Source organism: Larus michahellis, chromosome 5 (genome assembly GCF_964199755.1).
Source record: "Larus michahellis chromosome 5, bLarMic1.1, whole genome shotgun sequence".
In the NCBI taxonomy this organism is placed as follows: Eukaryota; Metazoa; Chordata; class Aves; order Charadriiformes; family Laridae; genus Larus; species Larus michahellis.
The window spans coordinates 49,058,384-49,074,885 of record NC_133900.1 but is presented as its reverse complement, the minus strand read 5'-3'; the positions used below and the strand labels follow the sequence as shown (position 1 = coordinate 49,074,885).

At 44.5% G+C, this 16,502-nt stretch overlaps 1 protein-coding gene across 2 annotated transcripts in view; it reads right to left on the bottom strand.

The window, feature by feature from the left end:
• Positions 1 to 260: 260 nt before the first annotated feature.
• The window catches only part of SMOX (spermine oxidase), a 54,986-nt gene continuing 38,744 nt past the window's right edge, over positions 261 to 16,502 (bottom strand). The window contains exons 4-7 of one of the 2 annotated variants that reach the window (XM_074587247.1): positions 10,711 to 10,884; positions 7,373 to 8,072; positions 1,939 to 2,099; positions 261 to 752 (exon numbers count right to left, since the gene is read on the bottom strand). In XM_074587247.1, coding sequence (XP_074443348.1) covers positions 615 to 752; positions 1,939 to 2,099; positions 7,373 to 8,072; positions 10,711 to 10,884 — 1,173 coding nt within the window. In that variant the 3' untranslated portion in view covers positions 261 to 614. The remainder of the gene's footprint in view (positions 753 to 1,938; positions 2,100 to 7,372; positions 8,073 to 10,710; positions 10,885 to 16,502) is intronic. The other variant, XM_074587248.1, reaches the window with a different exon arrangement.

The following is a 16,502-nucleotide window of genomic DNA, read 5'->3' as shown; positions in this document are numbered from 1 at the left end:
TGAAGCACAAAGGCTCACACAAGCTGATAGACAGGTGACACAAGGAGTTAAATATGCAGTGATACAGAGTGATTTCTGTGCTAATCTGTACAAGGCAATGATTGTGTCTCTAAGGCACAATTCTTTGAACAAACAGTTAAGATCAAACAGTACATTGAGTATCCAGATTTATCTCAAGATCCCCTTACTCCAAATTTTGTAGGAAGAGAGAAAAACCCTATTTTTATAACGTTGAATAAAACACTTGCAAGTTACTGAGTGAAGTATTCAGGAAATACCAAAGCACCCAGTCTTTTTATTACAACATTTATTTTAGTATAGAAGGCACTTACAATACAGAAAGAAAAAAAAAAATATGATAGGCACCAAAAGTGAAGTTAGAATTAAAATGACAAAGAAACAGTTTACCAGACAAAAGGAGCACCCTTCCCTGTTAACAATAGAGCACACAGAAATGAAGCTATTGGTGACTAACTTTTTAAACAGTTAGGGCTTATTTTTTTAATAGAAAAAGATAAAGGCTGTTCTACTGTGAACTGAAATTAAAAAAGAACCCCCTCCACACACCTGTACGAGGATGTGGGAGCTGGTGGTGTTCACAAACATGGGGCTTTTCAGCTCCGGCACTGCAGGAGGTCCTGGTACATCTCAATGAGGTGAGCGGCCTCTCTCTGCCCAGAAAGCACAGCACCGTGGGTAGTGGAATAATACTTCCTGTGAGTGGCCTCCCCTGAAAACATCACCTGCATTGGCTGAAGGGGATAAGAAAAGCAGAAAAGCTCAGTCCTTACTGTAAAGCAGGCACAAGGCTAAAAGGAGACAAAACTTCCTGTGCCCTCCCACATCCCCAGGAGCTGACACCAGTGTTTTTAGAGTGCTGGTTCTCAAAATCCCAATGTGGTGTACCGCAGGGACAGGCACAGGACAGTCTGTCAATGTCAAGCTCGTCCTCCTTGCTGTATGCCTGCACAGATCAGTTTGCAGGGCTGAGGCACCATCACAGTGCCAGATACTAGCTCCAATAACCTCAAACAAAAAGGCACGAATCACAGAGCACCTTACTTCTCTACTGACTCCTCCCTTTGCTCCCCTAAATTATACTTTAACCTTTTAGGCATTAAGGATTTTTTTTCTGGACAGCAATTTCAGAAGGAAAAATAGTCATTCATGTCTCAAAACCCACAGGGTAAGACACAGTGTCTTATCTCTTACATCAATAGTTAGGTGCTTGCTAAAATTGCTGCCAACTCAGTTCTAAGGCGGGAATTTCAGGTACCTCTATTCCCCAGGAACTACAAAGAAAGACTGCAAAAGCTCCTGCTATCTTTTCTAATAGATTTCTGTGCTGAATAAAATTACATGGTGGGCGTCAGGCTCTGGGTGGAGGAAATGGACTGGGCAGCTGCTTGGAGGCTGCACGTTCATCACCCATTGTCTTTGGATTTGGACACGTAACCCTGAATGACGGGGTGAGCTTGGCCTCCCTCGCCCTCTACTGCCAACATAGAAAGATTTCCTAATACGCACCTCTGACACATTCAGACTTAGACATTAGCAGGGTCATGTATTTAATGCGACTTATTCAGACTATGCTTTAAAACAGAATAACACATGCTTTCCTAAGGAATTCTGAACTGGCCAATAAGGCTAATGGTCATTAAACGCAGAGATCACAATTCCAAAAGCCACATGGATGAGCAGCTCTTGATAATTTCAGACAGAGATGTGGGGATTCCTGAGACGTTGGCATTCCAAACATTAAAGAGGTAAAATCCTACGTACACCATTTTTCCAGAGGGGTATGTATAAAAAAAAAATGGAAAACACACTACTAGAGGTGCAACCAGAGGTTGTCTCTTTTGACCAATCTCCCAGAAATCTGGCTACCCAGGGTTATGTTAGTCTTATTGCCAGAAAAGCAATTTAGGCCATACTTACAGTAGTTTTGGAGCTTTCAGCATAAGGCAGTGGTTTAGCGAGTTTCTCCACATCAGCCCCACTAGACCCAACTTGGGTGTAAGAGTAGGATCCACGGAAGTTGGGATTGCTGCCCCAGGAGGACCGCAGGATCCGGCGAGGTTTTGGAATGTTTGGATTCCCTAGGCAGAAAGCGGGAGAAGACAAAAATTAAGACCGTTGTTACAGACTCTGTAACACTTCAGCATGCTTAGCCTGCTATGAAGACGATCCAAATTCCCCCACTTTCTTCATCATGGCTTAGAGAGGGAGACATCCAACTGTAAAGACTACTTAGGCACTGCATTATTTAGTTCTACTAAACAATTATTTCATCGTGCCTTCAGTTCCTTAAAATCAGAAGCAGCCTACATCCGTGGTTCAGCTACCGCTTTTAGGAGTATTGAGTGTCAACCAGAGCTATGAAATACAAGGCTGAAACAGAGCAAAGGCACCTGGGTGGCTTGCCAGAGTACAGTGTGAACACTTTCTAACCACTAACCCCAACATCAAAATATGGCACTGACTAGCAAATAAATATAACCTACAAACAAAATACATCCTACAACTGAATGTTGTTTCAGGAGTAACAACTCAGCATAACAAAGCCTCTAAAATACGCTCCTCCAAGAATCTTCAAAGCAGGAATGCCTTGGGATGGAAGTGAAAAGCCCAAGGGAGTCTGAGAACAGGGAGCGCTCAGATGCGTCAAGGAAATAAGTTATCACGTTTTATTTTTAAGGGCTGTGGGAAAGCCCAGGAGAACACACCATGAAAGCTGTTAGACAACACAACACCAAACAGAGCCAAAGCAGTCATCCATCACATTGCAGTACACAAAAACAATCACACGAGGTATTTTCAAATAAAAGGAGTCTCTGCAGTGGGCTGGTGGTGCCTCTTCTGTAGCTGGTGCGTGTTCTCTTGTTCCACTGTCAAGGTACGCAGAAGATTTTCAACACAGGAGTCAACAAGTAATATGTTGACAAAAAGATGATTAACATTAGGAACACACAGTGTTACAAGCAATCAGATGCGGGCTTGTCAGCCTGCAGATAAGCCCACAGATCTACTAAAAGACTGAAATTTGTTCACAGAAGGGTTTGTGGAGCTATCAGCCCAATCAACAACTACATAAATCCAGCAATATTTAATAAGGCAATCATTCAGACTGGTAAAAGCTTCATTCCTCTCTAGTGTTTCCCATGGATGACTCTGTACTCTGTACACAAGCAGGTAAACAGCAGCCTTCCCACAAGGGAATTATTCTTCATGGAGCAACTTCATCACAAGGGAAATGTGATGCAGCACAGCAACCTGAAGCATGTGGCTCTGGGCAGACGGCAGTTTCATGCAAAGATGCCTGAGCCAGCTGGCAGCATGGAGCAGGGCTGAGGCGCCTGGGTACGTTAAAATGCAGCTGTACAGCTCCCAGAACCAAAGCCAGACTCTTTCCCTAGCACCATGCTGTGTGGTGCAGATGTACCAGCTCTCATGAGCTCCTTTAAGGTTCTCCAGCACATCGGACCGTGTGAGCATGATCCAAGTGTCCACTGTACAACTATTGTGCCCCTGCACTTCTCCATTTATGTACCTTTTAATGTGAGAAGCTGTTTCCAAGAGAAAAATCAGGAGACCTTCATTTCTGCTGCACACATAGGGGAGGAGCTTGATTGAAGGTCAGACGGAAACACGTAACACAAGCTCTGATCCTGAACTGTTGTTTGCAACTACAAAGACTGGGAAGGCCACACTAATTCAAGGAACATATTTAATTGGACTTTCTCAATCTGTTTTTAAATAGATGGGTAGACATGTGCCTTTGCCTACAGATAAAAGTAACAATTAATACAGGTGTGGAAACTTTTAAGTTTCCACTGTCCAAAGAGAGATAAAATGGCTAAAAAGGGATGTTAGCCTTCGCTAAAATAGGAGGGCACATATCTTTATGACACAGATTTCCACTTGTGAAGCTATGGAAGATAACTCCACTTGCCCCAAACAATCCCGTCTTTACTCAGCTACTGTGAAGTGTGGCTACCGAGATTTATTGCATATAGGGCTGATTATGAGACACAGAATTATCATAAAATCAACTCACAGATCTAATTTAAGACACACAAATTTAGTTGCCTACCAGAGAGCAGAGTATCTAAGACCGCGTCAAAGCCAACAGAGATCTATGGTAGTACCCACACATTTTCTCCTACATCCACCAGAGAGACCGTAGGGTATTCCAGGCATCCACATGGGGCTCACAGGTATGATGCAGAACCTAAGAGAGATCTGTTCCCCTGGAGGACAGGGAGCACAACTCAGGGCATCTCCAGCCGCAGATTGACAAATCAGTGAGCTCTTCAGAAGGGAGCAGGCCTGCAATTACTGCCTTCTGGCTTCTAACACTCGGAGCTTAGCCAACAAAGAAAGCAGAGCAAGACTTCTAATTGTTCAAAAGCATCCCACTTAATCAGATTTAGAGGACGCTGCTTTTCAACCATCCAGTTGTGAAAAGCAGTAATTGTCAATGCTTCTTAGGTTAGAACAATCCTCAGAGCTTTTCACAGCAAAGCCAGATAATCTGCAACACTAACCTGCATGTGAAATTTAAGGTCACCTCGCAGAGAGGAATTCTCAGCACAAGTCTAAAAGAATGGATTTAACATAGGACTGGTCTAACACCCTCTGATGCAAAGCAAAGGCCTCCATGAGCAATGGACTGGGAAAAACACAGCTAAAGATGGGAACCCACCTGGTAATGCATTAATTCTTTAATAGAAGAATAAAAAATAAGAACATGGGGGATTTCATACCCAGAACATGAAAGCTACAAAAGGCAAAGTGAACACTAAGAGGCTCATACTACCTACTTTCATTACTGAATATAAGGTGCTCTCTATACGCAGTAGAGAAAAGCTTCTTCAGAAGATGTTGCAGAGCACCAAATGAAGCGTGGAAGATCTGAACTGTCTTGTCGGAGAGTCTTTCTTTCCACTGAGTTTAGGATCCTAGAAGGACTAGTTTCCAAACTCAATAGCTGATTTACACGAAGCTGGATGGTGGGAAACACTTTAAAAGCTAGGTTTGGCGGTGCTAATTGGGTCAGAGGAGTCCAGTCATTTTCAGAAATTACTACAGTTAGATCACAGACAGAAGGCTGCTTTGTCCCTCCCCAACCAAGCCCTAGCTTATCTAACCCACTCTCACCCTCCCCATGGAACAGATTAGTGGAGAAGATGGTAGGTGCATGGAGAGCTGAGCACGCTTCTGTTCTTTCAGCCTGCCTGGAACTTGGCCCAGATTAACCTTGACGTATTGCTGCTTCTGTGAACCTGCTAGGGAAAATGGGAGCAAGGGTAATAGGATAAACCCAGCCACCTTAGCAGGGGCATCCTGGAAGATCTGTGAAAAGCTTTTCTAGAAACTAACAAGTTTTTTGGTCAGAAAGTAGAACAGGTCATGTTCCTGTACTGGGTGCTCCAGAAAAAGGTTTTCTTCTCACAGTTTTGAGCAGCTGAGAGGGCACCTCTCAGCTTATGCACAAAACATTCATTGCAGGGCAAGACACTGTTAAATTCAGTCTGAAATTCTCCAGGGTTAGATAACTCAGGATTAACAGAAGGCCGAGACAGAGATCACACTGCTGAAGAGTCTGATGGACAGTGACCAGGTGCAGTATCAGCTGGACCAGCAACTGCAGCACATACCAATGACCCAGTGCCAACATGTTTCCATCCTGGGAGGAACAGAGGGAACACCCAACACACGCAAAAAATAACAGTGAAGGAGACCAAGAAGGAAGACGGAGAGTATACTCCCACCTGCCAAACTAAGGAAGACCCAAAAAGCCAAATTCCCACTGATGAATCGAGGTGGTTTTTTTTAGAAAAAGGAGGTCTTAAGCAAGGAGAGCTGCAACAAACAAGGTTGTTTATATCCTCGGGGAGACGTCAGCACTGGAACAACTTGGCCTTAAGAGAAGAGCCTCCTGCTATGCCTGCGTAGAGCAGCAGTTGGCCTGCTGAGGTCAGGAGGAAAGAAGGCATGTGTGTACTGACGCTGCAACATAACGCAGGGATACCCAACACCACTGAAAACAAACATCTCAGGAGGCAGAAGCTGTCCAGAGTCGAGCATTCACTGATTCATCCCACTTCTCTGCCGGCGAGCCACAGGTTCGTCATTCAACATAAATGCAACAATGAAGAAGCTGAAACAAGGACTCAGTTTTGGTCTCTGCATTAGGGTTTCTGAATCCAATGTCTACTCTACAATTTCTGAAGAGAGCGGTAAAACGTAAAACCTCTTTTGGCAGTAGCCAGTTATGCAGGTAGTCCTCAGCTTCCAGGACCCTTTCTCTAGATCTCAATGCTGTTGGTAGTAAATGGTCTGTAAGCACAGGGGAAAGCTACAATTGTGAAGGCAAATTTCTTCAGTTAATTGGAGGTCCATGGACAAGTAGTAAGGCTGGAAATCCACTGGGTGTTGAGATTTGTCTAACATGAGCTAGCAGGTAGATATAAATAGATTAATCACAGTACTTACCTCTAGAATAGCATAAAATGCATCTAATCTTGGAGGATGCTGCTCATAATTATGTATAAATTCAAAATCCTTATTTCAAGACTGCCAATGAGTCAACCACTATTTCTTTCAGCGCTACTACATTACACTTACATTTGTACAGTGTATTCCATCAGAGGATCTCAAAGACCTCCACAGACACAAAAAGCCCTTTTCTTGGGAAGGTGTGCAACCTCTAGAGAAGTGACTGCGGACAAACTAAGGCCCAGCGTGTTCAAGTATTACCACTTTTAGTGATTTCATCTTGGATTTTCTCAATAATCATAATAATAAAACACCTAAGATCTGTCTTGCTCCAACTCCTGCCTTTAACGTGACATGTGCTCATTAAACGTGAAAACCGTGATGTCCAGGAAGGTTTAAGTGAGGTAGCCAGAAAATGGGAACTCTCAAGATCAACGGATTCATCAAAATTTAGGCCAATGAGATTTCCATATAGCCTCATGTTGAATGGAAGTCAGGGATGCGATTCAACTACCACATCTCAGCTGATCTAAAGAGGTCCAACTCCACTGGCTCTAAAAGAGCTATGCTGCTTTCCACAGCTGAGATCAGCTGCTGAAGAGTTATTTGTGATTAAATAAAGCAGAGGATGTGGAATCCTCAATCTGCCCACCACTTCCTGAGCTGGTTATCAGCCCCTCTGTATAAATAGCTTTCAGGCACACCCAAGCACCAGGTATGCTGGAAGCACACACACAGCCCGTTCAAAGGGGCATAAAATGCCAAAGAACTAAAAATGACTTTAGCGCATTTCCTTCCTAGGGTTATTCAATACCCCAGCCCCGCTTTCCCTCTCTGCTCCACTCACCAAAGGAATCAAAACATGGCTGACCTGTAAATTTACGTAGCATTTCAGTGCAGGTTTCTGCCACAGTTTCATCATCACACTTCTCCATAATCAAAGCCTCTTCTCCACAGATCCAGCCACTCAGGACATGGCCGTACCTCTCCGGTGGGTAGAGTACATCAAAGCTGCAGATTTTCTTGTACCACAGCTCCTCAGGATAAGTCAAGCTCTCACTCTCTGCTTCATCTTCCCAGACAAACTGGATGCTGTTGCATTCAGAGCTCCAGAAAGGCTCTTCGAACTCCAGGAAAATCTTGTCAGTTGTATTAATTCCTAGTTTCTCAATGGCCATCACCTTCTCCTCAGGTAAGCGGGGATGAAACAGGCTCTCGTGGCGTTTCTTCAAGACTCCCAGGGACACAGTCACAATGACGTGGTCAGCTGGGATGAACTCACAGTCCTCACACTCTATGAAGACATCAGAGCCCTTGTCCTCCTCAGGGAGGTCACTGTTGTGGTCAGCCACCCTCTCAATCTCCTTGCTGACCGACTGGTTCCAGTGGATGCACTTAACCGGCTTGCGGAGCTGAATGACAGATTCGGGAATGGAGCGGGCCAAAATCTCCACGATTTTAATGAAACCGCAAGGAATGATGTGATGAGCCCCAGGGATTTCGGTCCATTCCCCAAATTCACTGAGTGAGACTTCATCCATGCTGTGGGAGCTGCTCTCACAACTCTCTACCTAAGGACCAACAACACAAAAACAACATTGTCACAGAGCAACTCATTTTGCTGTAACACAACATTGCAAGGGCACAGAGGAGCTGCGCCAAGGCGAGTTGTGAATCCCACTCTTAAACCACATTATTTTTGCTAGTAAAGAAGTATTGGCCATAGGATTTGACAAAAAAATCAATCCTTAGCCTTCCTTCCAACCAGGTAAACCATTTTGTCATAGTAACAAGCTGTATCAGATTTGGTTGCATCAGCCCCAGTTGTATCATCCAGAGTCCAGAGATGATGTCTTTGCTTCTGCATGATCTTGGGTTATGGTTCTGACCGTTTTCTATCATTTAAAACCCACCTCACTGGCCAGGGACTGCCTGCTTAGTGCTCCTACAACAGAAGCTGGAGCTATGTTACTCATACGCTCTTTCCAATGTTAATAAGTGTTCCTATGAGGAGCCATGAAAAACTTTTGGTAGCTATTTCTGCTGCCTGCAGCTTTCAACATGCTGTCAAATGGTCAGTGATCAGCAAGCTAACAATCTGCAGGAGATGAGAGGACCCAACACAGAAGGAACTGAAGGAGACAAAAAAGGGAAATGTGCCAAGATGTGAGACACTTGCATTTGATTCACTTGATGTGATTATCAAAGCTTTAGATTCAGGACCTGTTGGTTAATGTTTGCAGGAATATTAGGCAGAGCTGTAGCTTCCAACAATCCCTGAAACAAAGGCAGGATGTTCGGCCTGTCTTGTGATAAGTTTCTAATGATAATACCAAGGCATGGGACACAGCAATCTTAAAATCTGCAAATCACCAGAGTCACAATGATTCGCACACTGTAATTCTTTAAGCATTTTAGGCAAAGGGAACATTACAATTCCTTGCCCTTTGGCCAATTCCCTCACACTTGGGACAACTTTCCAGGCCTTTCCACACTTTAACAACCATGTTTGGAAGCCTGGCAAGCCTAGACCCTCTCCCCGTGGAGCATCCTGGTGCAGGGCAGGAATCTCTGTGCTGTGCTAAGATGTCAAGCAAACAAGTCAAAGTTGTCCCAAGTAGTTCACAGGCTGCTCCTGTGACTGTATTGACAAACAAGTAGTTTGTCAGCCCCTTCCTGGTCATTGCCCAATGACTCCAGTGAAGACTGAGCCGGCACTACTGCTGGGCCAGGTTGCCAGCAGTTAGGTCTTGAATAAGATTTATCCTCCGAGTCTGCTGTGGTCCTACCCCACCTGATAGCTGAGCAAGCACTCTCCATGACTCACCCTGGGCCAGTTCTGATGGCCCACAACAGAAACCCTGCACCCTGGGTCCTGCAACAGGCCGCTCATCCTGCCTGGATGCTCCAACAGGACACTCTACATTACAAAGATAATAAACAGTGATGGGTGATAGCTATTTTATTCTTTCTACCATGAAGGAAAAATGCCAGGGAGAAAAACAGGCGATTACCAAGACTATACTTTGACTGAGACACCGGTTAATCCCCTTTCTCTCAGCAACTGTTCTGATCTGACAGTCTTAAGTATCAGAAGCTTTGTTGTTCTCAGGTATTTATACATGAGAAGGGATTCAAAAGACTTGCAGAAAAGTCTCTGACTGTGACAACCTGTAGCAACCATAGAAGTAACCACCAGGAAAACCAGAGCTATATCAAATGACTAATGTCGTCTGCATGGGTGATGTTACATGGATAACACAGTAAATAACAAGTCTTTACATAGCAGCTGTGGAGACACCCTGTGATACAAGCTCTTGGGTTAGGACATTGAGATATCAGAACAGCACTCAGAACACCTAGGTTCAAATCTCAGCTTTATCACAGATCTCCTATGAGACTCTTCAGGTCTTTACTTCTCTTTGTTTCAGCTTCCCACCTGTAAATAGTGAGTACCATACACTTACCCACATCACAGAGTTCTGCTTGCCTCCCCTGCCTCATTTCATAAGCCTTTAAGTCATTATAATTGAAATAGGAATGACTGTTACACTTTACTTGTGCAGTGCTTGATGCAGCATTAAGTTCTTATCCCACAGAGATCTCATTTAGGCCAAGGCATCAACGAGATAAAAAGAACTAGGAAAGCTGTGAGGAAAGATGATTAGGACATGGGTTTATATAATCTACCTTTGATTTTTTTGCTTTACCTTCAAAATGCTTTCTAGGGATTTCTTCAGCGAATTACTAGTATCAAAGTTACATTTCCTCTGGTCTCTGAGATATGGACAGAGGCAGAAGGGGGTAAAAGACGCTCAGGCGGGATCATGGGGTCCCAGGTGTAAGGCACAAGACAAGACATTACTAAAAGAACCTGACAATAGAGTAGCTTCAGATAGTAAGAAAACATTAAATCACAGCAGAAAATTTAACATGGTCCAGAAAAGCCCCTTCTAATTAGAAAGCTGGAAGTTTAAGGTAAGAAGGAAAAAAAAAAAAAAAAAAGGCATTATTTCATTATTTCTTGCAGCCCACTGTCCTTGGATATGGCTCATAAAGAAGAGTTGTCAATATGAACACAAACTGCCCCAGCTGCAAGAGACCACAGAAAGCAATTCTCCAGTGATAGGCAAGGCTTAGCCAGGTGTCTGAGGTTCAAGATTTGTCTGCTCTTAGTTAAAACAAAAAAACAATGACATGCATACACACCTTAAGGTACTGCTGGATCATGGCTAGTTTCAGCTTCTTGACAGCCTCTGTGTCATCCGGATCGGCCTTGACACGTTTGCGCACTACGTCCCGTGTAAAGACGCCCACACTATTCTGGCTCTCAGCATTGACTGGTTTACCTCGTTGGAAGAATTCCTGAGTCAGGTTATAGACCTGCCAGAGACACGACAGAAAGACGGACAATGTGATTCACAGCACAATCCAAGCCCCAAGCAGGATGCTTTTTCCTCCATTCAGATCACCTTCTCTTGCCAACTTTAGAGATCAACCTTGGCAGTTTATTGTGCACTCTGCTCCAACACCATGTCAAATTGCGCCCACAGCTATACTGGTTAGAAGGCAGGAAGCAACACTTCCCTCCAGGCACCCCTACTCACCTGCAACAGTCTACTTACTATTAAGTCATTAAGTTACCATTAACTTACTATTAAGTTATTTTTTAATTTGAGTATATCCATTCTATCACTTGCAGAAGACTAAGTGAGGCAGTCCTGCCATTTTCAGTAGCTAAGGCTTGTTGTTCAACCAGCTGTTTTGATACTGCAGCTGGATCAGTAAGCCGAGTAAGTGCAGACTGCAGAGCACCTCTACAGAGCAAGCTTGGGTTTGCTATGTGCAATTTCTGGCTCTGCTGAGCAGTGTCAGTCTGACTTGTCCCCAGTCTCCATCCAAAGTCTCCAGGGAATGAAGTCAAGCAGCAGGACCCACGTGCATCCTTGCATCTGACAATAAGGCACCAGCTCATCTCCTACCACAGTGTCTCAGATGCAATTCCAGGTGCAGACTCTGTATCTGTATCTAAAATTTTCTCAGGTTGCAGGGCTCAGATCTTTGACTGCTCCAAACTGGAACCAGCCCTCCCACCCTCTCCATTATTGTAATTATTTATCAATAATGCTCAGGAATACACCAGGCTGGGGGGGATTCAGTTTCATATTTAGTTTTCGGTTGTCCCCTGAGAAACAGTAAGCAACCAACACAGGCTTAGCAAAGGAATTTCGTATGCACACACGTTTCACTTGCTGAGCACAAGACAGGTACAGACCCACAGAAAACAAAGACATCCTCAGCAGCCCTCCACCAGAAGCCAGCCTGAGAAGGACCCACAGGAAAAAAACCTTCTAACAAATCATTGTTCTTTGAAGGAGATCTTCCTAACTTCTTTTTTAACCCCAGTTTTCTACCATACAAGCTACTTAAAAGCAAGAAAACAACCATCCACTTTGGCCATCTGCTTGTGGCTGTCTGGAGTAACCAGTGCTTCTGTAGGATTGCCAGAAGAGCCTGCAGTTGAATCATGGCCCTTCATTTCCATGGAAAAACTCCGAGGAATCTTTTAACACAGGAAAGCTTTTAAAAGATGCCTCCCAGAAGTGCAACTTATCCCCTTATTGACTTGTTTGTCCAGAATGAGTCACAGTCTCATTTATATCATGCCACAGGGCTGCACAGTACTCTTACAAATAGAGAGGCAAGATCCCTGCTTGGTGAGTTTTTCCTGTCAAATGTGGTTTGATTACAACTTATGACTCTTCTTTGGAGACAGATTATTCAGACACACTGAGGAGTTCAACTCAAAAGTAAACACCTGGCAGGAAGCTGGCAGAACTGTGACAGCCACTCCTTCAAAAGCTCCTACATCTTCTCATTCTCTGCTGATATGGCTAATTCATCACGTTGTAGTTTCTTCCCATCCCGATGATCCCCAGAAGCTTAATTTTCTCCTGGGTTTTAGGAGTAAAGTCCTCCTTAAGGAGGCAAAATAGAGGGACGATGAGGAAGGGGAGGCAGTCATGGAAAATACATGGTAGTGGCAGGAGGAAGAGAAAGCAGGTCTGTGAGTAAACAGAGGAAGGAGAGTAGATGAGAACAACTCTAAGGGATGAGGAGGAAACTGAAGAAAAAAAATAAGTGAAAGAATGAAAAACAGGGAAAATAAACTACAAAACCAGAGACTTAATCACAAGAAAAGTGAGTGGTACTGCTGAATACAGAAGAGAACTGTAGACACTGATTGGGACACAGCCTTTCCAAGGAAATTTCCAGACAAGAAAGGTGGAGACCAATGACCCAAATGAAACAAAGGTTCCCAGCAAACAAAAAGAAATAGCTTCTTCTCTGTCCCCCAACGCTAAAAACTCTTTGGCAGTTTCAACATCCCACAGCTCTCAGGTCCACTGATTTCTGAGGCCCAAACCACTTCCAGCAATTACAAGCTGCATAGACCTTGCGTCAGCATAATGCAGCTCAGCTTTCATAAGCCGATTCCACGCTATAAGCAGATAATGTATTCACAAGACAAGCAAAGCTGTGTTAAAACCCAGATACCATTTGGCCAACAGGATGAGCGAGCCATGGGTATGTTTTTATTAACCATTATATTCTTCATTGCCCAATAGAGAAAAGAGCAGAAATGCACAGTGCTCTGTGCTGTAAACATCAAGTAAAGTCTTTCCTATATATATCATCCCATCAATCAGAGAGTGGGTAAGCATAATCATCATCAGGATTTATTATTTTTTCACAGAATCCCCATTATTTCCTTGCTTTTCTCTTCTTGGGGGTGCTGAACCATCTGATAAAGAACAGAAGGCAAAGATGTTGTAGGAAAGAAGCAAGAGGAGAAACAACAGCAAGTCCTACGTTAAGAGATACATTGTCTTAATAAAAGAATCAAAAAGTTACTCAAAATGTATTCTTTAATGTTCATGCGCTGCAAATAAATTCTGTATAAGAAACTATGGAAAAGGTTCACTAGAAGTCTCGTTTAAGGTACATTACTAATGAAGTAGGAGCAGAAATGTACTGTCTGGAGTTGGATTTAATTCAGCTTTGCTTCCCCAGGTGGGAAACTGCTCATAATAACACAAAGCATCATCATGCTATGGGACCACCTCTGAAGTCACTAGGAATAGGCATTTGTGAGATTTAGAACCACATTCTCCTTAAATCACTTCATCATGATGTGATGACAAAAGGGTTCCTGAAAGAGTTCATGTGGGCTTTATTTCACAGAGCCTGGTGAAAGGCAGCATCAAAAACCACCTCAAAGGTTCTGCTTATTTTCTAGTTAATCCTACAAAATATCCATGCATGCAAACTGGGAGCACCATGACCATCAGCAAAGAGAGCTACACCATATAGAGTCCAGACTGATCTCCCTTTTTTATTATCACAGACCTGACACAGCGAGTGCACCCTCTGCAAGTTTGCAGATGACACCAAGCTGAGATGTGCAGTTGACATGCCTGAGGGACAGGATGCCATACAGAGGGACCTGGACAAGCTCGAAAAGTGGGCCCATGTGAACCGCATGAGGTTCAACAAGGCCAAGTGCAAGGTCCTGCACTTGGGTTGGGGCAACCCTCAGTATCAATAGAGGCTGGGGGATGAAGGGATTGAGAGCAGCCCTGCCAAGAAGGACCTGGGGGTACTGGTGGATGAAAAACTGGACATGACCCAGCAAGGTACGCTTGCAGCCAAGAAGGCCAAGTGTATCCTGGGCTGGATCCAAAGAAGCATGGCCAGCAAAGCAAGGGAGGTGATTCTGCCACTCTGCTCTGGTGAGACCCTACCTGGAGTACTGTGTCCAGCTCTGAGGCCCTCAGCACAGGAAAGACATGGACCTGTTGAAGCGGGTCCAGAGAAGGGCCACAAAAGTGATCAGAGGGACAGAACATCTCTCCTCTGATGAAAGGCTGAGAGAGTTGGGGTTGTTCATCCTGGACTAGAGAAGGTTCCGAGGAGACCTTGTAACAGCCTTTCAGTAATAAAGGGGGCCTACAGGAAAAGTGGGGACAAATTTTTTAGCAGGACCATTTGCAATAGGACAAGGGGTAATGGTTTTTAAAAGAGGGCAGATTCAGACTAGATAGAAGGAAGAAATTCTTTACTTTGAGGGTGGTGAAACACTGGAACAGTTGCCCAGAGAGGTGGTAGATGCCCCATCCCTGGACGCATTCAAGGCCATGTTGGATGCGGCTCTGAGCAGCCAGATCTAGTTGAAGATGTCCCTGCTCATTGTAGAGGGGTCGGACTAGATGACCTTTAGAAGTCCCTTCCAACCCAAACTATTCTATGCTTCTATGATTCTAAAGATCCTGTGGGTTTGGGCAGAACAACCCGCTCTAGAAGCCTGTTTGCAAGAACCATCAGCAGAAGCAAAAGACACAGAACATCTCAACTGACCATTCTAAGCAGATTTCCATCCGTAATTCTGAGAGTTTACATACAATCCTGCGGGGCAATGGGTCTCAATGTCAGAAATTAAAAGGAGTTAATTGAAGGGGTATAATCCTAAAATGGCTTCACTTCATCTTACATATTCTGTCTTCTTTGTGACCAGCTGTGGAGCATTTCACAAACAGGGTGTCTGCAGGGAACACGGCTTTCACCAGAAATACCCTCTCTTTTACCTACAGGCTTCCACCTACATGTGTTGAGCACATACGTGCTCCTCCACCACAGGAAGAGGCAGTCTCTTAGGAAGAGCAAATCTAAATAAAGAAGTTTCTCAGCACTGAAGGAGGTCAGGAAAGCACATCCCAATCCATGCTCCTTCCTGTCAGTGCCGGTGACGATCCGTAGCATTGTCTTTTTCTCACTTGGCTTAAAAAATGCAGTGACTTAATCCCCGGTCAGTAAAAAAACCTCGATGGAGATAGGACCATGCTGTTACCAGGCCAGACATCTGTCAGTGCAATAGAGGGGCAGGGAGGGAACGGTGACTCTCAGTGGCCCTTTGGTCCTGCTTTCTATGATAACAGAAGGCAAGGCACTGGAGCTTAATTGGGGATGGCACCAAGCCCAGCACAGGGTGGGGGTAAGAAGGGTGGAAAACTTTGTCATTCTTTGGCTGCATCCTTCCCCCAGAAGCTGTGCAGCACACAGGAGAAAGCTGACAGATAACAAGGCCATTAATTAGCTGATTGTTAAAGGGAGGGTTCCTGTGAAGCAGGTCTTTAGGGACCACATCCTTACCGAAAAGCCTAAGTAAAAATAGGCATTTTTTTCTAAATCAGGCTGGTCCGATGGACTGTGGAATTCTTGGGCAGGCAAAGCAGTGTGATTTTTCACCTGCATTTAACTTGTCAAGCTCACCATCTCCCTCTGCCCTTTACAAGTACCTGGGAGTTGGCATTAAATAGCTCTTTGGAGAGGGAAATGAGGATTTAGCAGGGACAGAACAGCAACTCTGAGATGGGTTGTCCCTGTTCACCTTTTCCCAGCAGTTACACACATACACAGACAGTGAAGCTGCAGACGATACCCTCAAAGGTCACACTCCTATCCCTTTTCTTTGAGGGTCATGCAGATGTGGTATAAGCAGGCAGAGGAAAAAAATTCCACCCCAGCCCTAGGATTCCCCCGGTTACCCTATCAGGAGTGGAGAGGAAGGCAGGAAGATTATGAATACATGGCACAGACATCACATCCTGGGCAACCTTCCAGTGCTGGTGCCCCCTCCCTTTGAGGGACTGACGAAGACCCTGAGCAGTGCAAGCCCTGCATAGTACACAGTCTAAGAAGCACAGTCTTAAAACAATAGTGGCTGGAGAGCTGTCCTGATAATAGCAGGCTCAATGCCCTTTCTCATGGTGCATCGCTTGGCAATACTTGGTTGGAAATCCAGGTAGCTGCTCTGCAGGACTGGAGACCTTCTTTGCAGGCATTGCTCAGTTCTCCAGCACTCTCATGGAGGAGGATTCAGGTCACCTCGGTCACAAGCCCATGATCAATCTTGACTGACTTCAGTGCAGCGCAACAGCCTC